The 4,069-nt window shown below is 43.7% G+C and overlaps 1 protein-coding gene across 6 annotated transcripts in view; it reads left to right on the forward strand.

The window, feature by feature from the left end:
• DOCK7 (dedicator of cytokinesis 7) overlaps positions 1-4,069 on the forward strand; it is a 199,139-nt gene that overhangs the window by 182,778 nt on the left and 12,292 nt on the right. For 4 of the 6 annotated variants that reach the window (XM_019501183.1, XM_019501185.1, XM_019501186.1 and 1 more), the window contains one exon: positions 2,216-2,350. In XM_019501183.1, coding sequence (XP_019356728.1) covers positions 2,216-2,350 — 135 coding nt within the window. The remainder of the gene's footprint in view (positions 1-2,215; positions 2,351-4,069) is intronic. The other 2 variants (XM_019501184.1, XM_019501187.1) reach the window with 1 other exon arrangement.

Here is a 4,069-nt window from a genome sequence, read left to right on the forward strand (position 1 = left end):
ACTTTGACAGTTTGGGGGGGGGGGGGGTTTAAACATCACGTTGCACTAGCAAAGCCCAGATGTATTTTTCTCAAGCCACAATTGCCGTCATTCCACCTGGACACTGTTGAACCCTGATGTATGATGATGAGTTTATTGGGCACCAAGATTTGTGGTAGATAAAGGCACTCTGTACCTCCGGCGCAGCCTCTGACCTGCATGGCCAATCCTGTGGATGCTGGGCACTTCTTGGAGAGGACTCAATTCTCTCAGTTCCCATCAAGCTCAGTTAGTTACAGGCTGAGGAGGTGCTCACTGCTGCTGCCTTCAACAGAGCTTTGTATTAACTTTCACAAGTACATTTTTAATATTGTTTGGTACCAGTACTGGAATGGGATGCAGGAGTTGCTTTGCAAACTACTATGGCCAAGCAGAAGAGGTATTTGAACCAGTGCTGCTAAGTGGAAGTCTGTGGCAAAAATCCCACTTATTTACACAAAAGAAAGATCGTGTCTGTCATATGGAGCAGAGACCCAAGAGGGGAGAGAGCCTGCTGTAGTGAATAAGGAGAGGGCCTAGGAATTAAGAGGCCCAAAGTGTGTTCTACACTTATCTGAAAGTAGCTCCGTTAACATGGAGGAAGCAAGGGAACAGCTAACACGGAGTTGAGTTGAGGAGGGTTTCTTTTAGACTGGCTTCCTTTAATGACTGAGTCTAATAGTGCAGTTGAGTAGTAGTGAGTGGGATGGGTCTTCATTGAGTGACACGTGTGCTGCATCGAAGGATAATGCCCAAAGGTTGCATCCAACACCTTTGTTAAACGACTGTGTTCATAAAGGCCCCGATCAAGCAAAGTCTATCACATGCTGCAGCTCCCATCAAGTATTTTCCATGGAGCACCCAGAGATGTTCCGGTGTGCTAACTGAGGGAAGGAAGAGGCTGTGGAAATGGCATTTCCATTCTCAATCTAATTTGCCTGGTTTTTCTTCTCTCCACCCACCAGATCAGAGGCAAAACTATAGCTGCAGAGCAAGCATGCATTTTTGTTACAAAGAATTATAGTGACTTTAGATGAAATACCCCACCACTCCCATCAGCTGTTTGACCACTACTCTGACTCATCATTTTTTCATGGATCAGATTCCTTTTATCTTCTCAGTTATGCATCCCTTCTGCTTATTTTCACCATTGCCACAGAATGATCAATTTTTCCATAGCAAAATATGATTAAAAATCACATACACCGATCTGGACATCTGAGGTGCTGCTTCAAGCCCAAACACTAAGTCAGACTGAGATATGATGCATGATGCTCTCTGTCACACGTTCCCATGAGAGTAAAGGTGAACATTTGGGAGTTTCTTTCTGAAGAGCACTTTTGGTTTGTGCATGCAGTGCGGGTTTTGGTTTTTTTTTTTGTTGCTCCTTAACGAAACCAAAGGCATGATTTCAAAACAATGTTTCTCTTCCTCTCTTTCAATCTTATTTTTTTATGTAAAAAAAACCCGCACGTTTCTGATTTATTATCATAGCTGTTCCATTCTGTGGGCCAAATTCATGGCTGGTGTAAATGAAAGCAAGTGCACAGAAGTCAATGGAGTTGCAACTGCTTTCCCCAGGAATGACTTTGGCCCTAGAGTTTATTCCAGGAGAAAAAAGTGTTTCAGTTAAACGTGCTGTTAAGAAAAAGCATTTTCTTTTTAAAATCACTGTATAATTTACATCTTGGTTTAGGCCCTTTCCTGCAATTAGTTGTCTGTGAAAGGTAGAGCTCTGGTGTGGAGCCACGCATGCCTTTTGGTAAAGATTGCAGGATTGGTGCCTTAGTGGTTTCCTTAACTCTAGAAGCCAGTGGCAACCAGCTGGTTGATATCTGCAGAGTTCACTAGACCTCACTGGAGCTATGAATAGTCTACCTGTTGAGGATCTTGCACTGAGCTTTCCCTGGGAAATGTCTCCCAGAATCTCCTGACTCTGTGAAGAGTCCCCCCAGAGAGAAAACTCACTGCACGGTCAGGCCTTCACTGCTCTGTGTGACATGCTGTTAGTTTGCTGTCAGCTTGCTGGTATTTGAGTTTCAGTGCTGACTACCCCAGTTGCAGTTATTTTATTTTATTTTACTTTCTTTTTGCATAAATTCAGTTTAAACCTAGGGGCAAATTTGCATCTGTGCAAATTGCCAGCATATGTGACTGTGCCTGCTTACTGACATGCCTCATGTCTCTCCAAACGTAGGATGGAAAGCGGATGTTTGGTACATACTTCCGGGTTGGTTTTTACGGCACTAAATTTGGAGACTTAGACGAGCAAGAATTTGTGTACAAGGAGCCTGCCATAACAAAGCTGGCGGAAATATCCCATAGACTGGAGGTGAGATTGTCACGGCTGACCAAAGTTTCTATCTGTAAATTGCACTTTAGCAATTCTGCTCTTGAAAGCTGGAGCCTTGCATGAAATGCATGTTGTGGTTGGAACTAAAATCACTATGCCAAGGCAGTAAGTGGGACTTTTCCCTGTGCCTCTTAGAGCCTGACTCCAGGCTTCGGTATGGACCAAAATGGCCACATTACAGAATGGGCAGCACAGGTCACTGCAGTAAATTGCCTCAGTAGTTTAGCACTGCCAAGAATGGTCATGGCACCATATTCCTGACCTGATATGGCCCATCCTACCACTGGTGTCCCCTCCTGCCTCTACAAAGGGAATTAAAGGCCTTCCCACTTTTCCCACTAGACACCAAACAGTAATAACTTCACTCAGTCCTGTAACTAGATGCCAAAACTCAACACGTTCTTTCCAAGTTCTTGGTGTATTGTACTGCATTGCCATCTGCTAGTCCAGCAAGCCTCACTGACATTGGTATTCCAGTCATTCCTCTCTCCTTCTTGAACGTCTTCTACATTGACATTTCCCCTGTTTCTTAGTACTTAATTTAATTTTTTTCCTGACTGCCCACTCAGACATTCTGTTGAACTACCCATTAAAACTGAGTATTTGTTACTTGTCTCCCCTGGCTGAGCTGTTAGTTTGGTTGGCTAGGAAGTCTTCTGCATGCTTTTGCAGATTGAATGTGGCCAGTTGAACTAAACATGCTTGAAAAAAACTTGAGACAAATAATAGGGATTTGATTTTCAGAAAGTGCTAGAGTTTTCCCTACTACCCTGATGTGGAAAATATGGTACCTTAGTGTATATCAGACTAGATGCACAAAAATGGGGCAGGCACCTAAAATGACTTTGAAAATACGGTTTGTAAAATTAGGGCTTGGATATGCAGTATACTTACCCCAGTGTAATCAAGGACCAGGTGGACAAAATAAGCCCCTGAACTGGTGTAAGAACTTCTTTAGTTAAAAATAGATCCCTGTGTCACCTGCCCACTCTCATCCTTTGCTCAAGACAGGTAAGTTGTTAATGCTTCCCATCATCTACGGAGACAGTGTTCATGGCAAGCCGTTACTGTTTGATAGCTGAGATCCAAGTGTAATTTAAACCAATGTAATGTGCACTGGTGTAAATGTACTGTGTGCTCAGACCCTGAGTTTCAGATATCCAGACATCTTCCTTGAAGAAGTGAAGGGCAAAACTCTGGGCTCAGATTCTGATCTCAGGCGCCACAGTGATGCCGTTGTACTGAAAAGAATGAAGCTGTGAGAGCAGAGTCTGGACTTTCCTGTTCTCTTGCCACGTCCCCCACATTCAGTTTATTGAATCCAGCAGCGTCCCATTCTGATGCAGCATAAGGTTTTCAAACAGATCCTGTGTTGAGCCCAATTTTCAGTTAGGTTCAGATGCATAAAAGGTCAGACTTGTCCAAAACCAGATGGTCAGTATATGGGACTGGAAGGATCTAGAGCCTGATTAGCTTCCAGGGTTTTTTCTGTATCCCCTGAAACAGCTGATTATTTCCCTTTGACTCAGAAGATCAACTCCAGCCCTGGCATGGTTCCTACTGAAGACAGTTGGAGTTGTACCCATATTGAATTTGCCCTGATCTGTCCCACCCCCTTCCTCATCTGTGATTGCAGCATTTGCTATGGTCTTTCAGTGTGGTGTTCTCACTTTCAGGGGTTTTACGGAGAACGGTTTG

This window comes from Gavialis gangeticus, unplaced genomic scaffold (assembly GCF_001723915.1).
Source record: "Gavialis gangeticus isolate Ggan-Ray unplaced genomic scaffold, GavGan_comp1, whole genome shotgun sequence".
Classification (NCBI taxonomy): domain Eukaryota; kingdom Metazoa; phylum Chordata; order Crocodylia; family Gavialidae; genus Gavialis; species Gavialis gangeticus.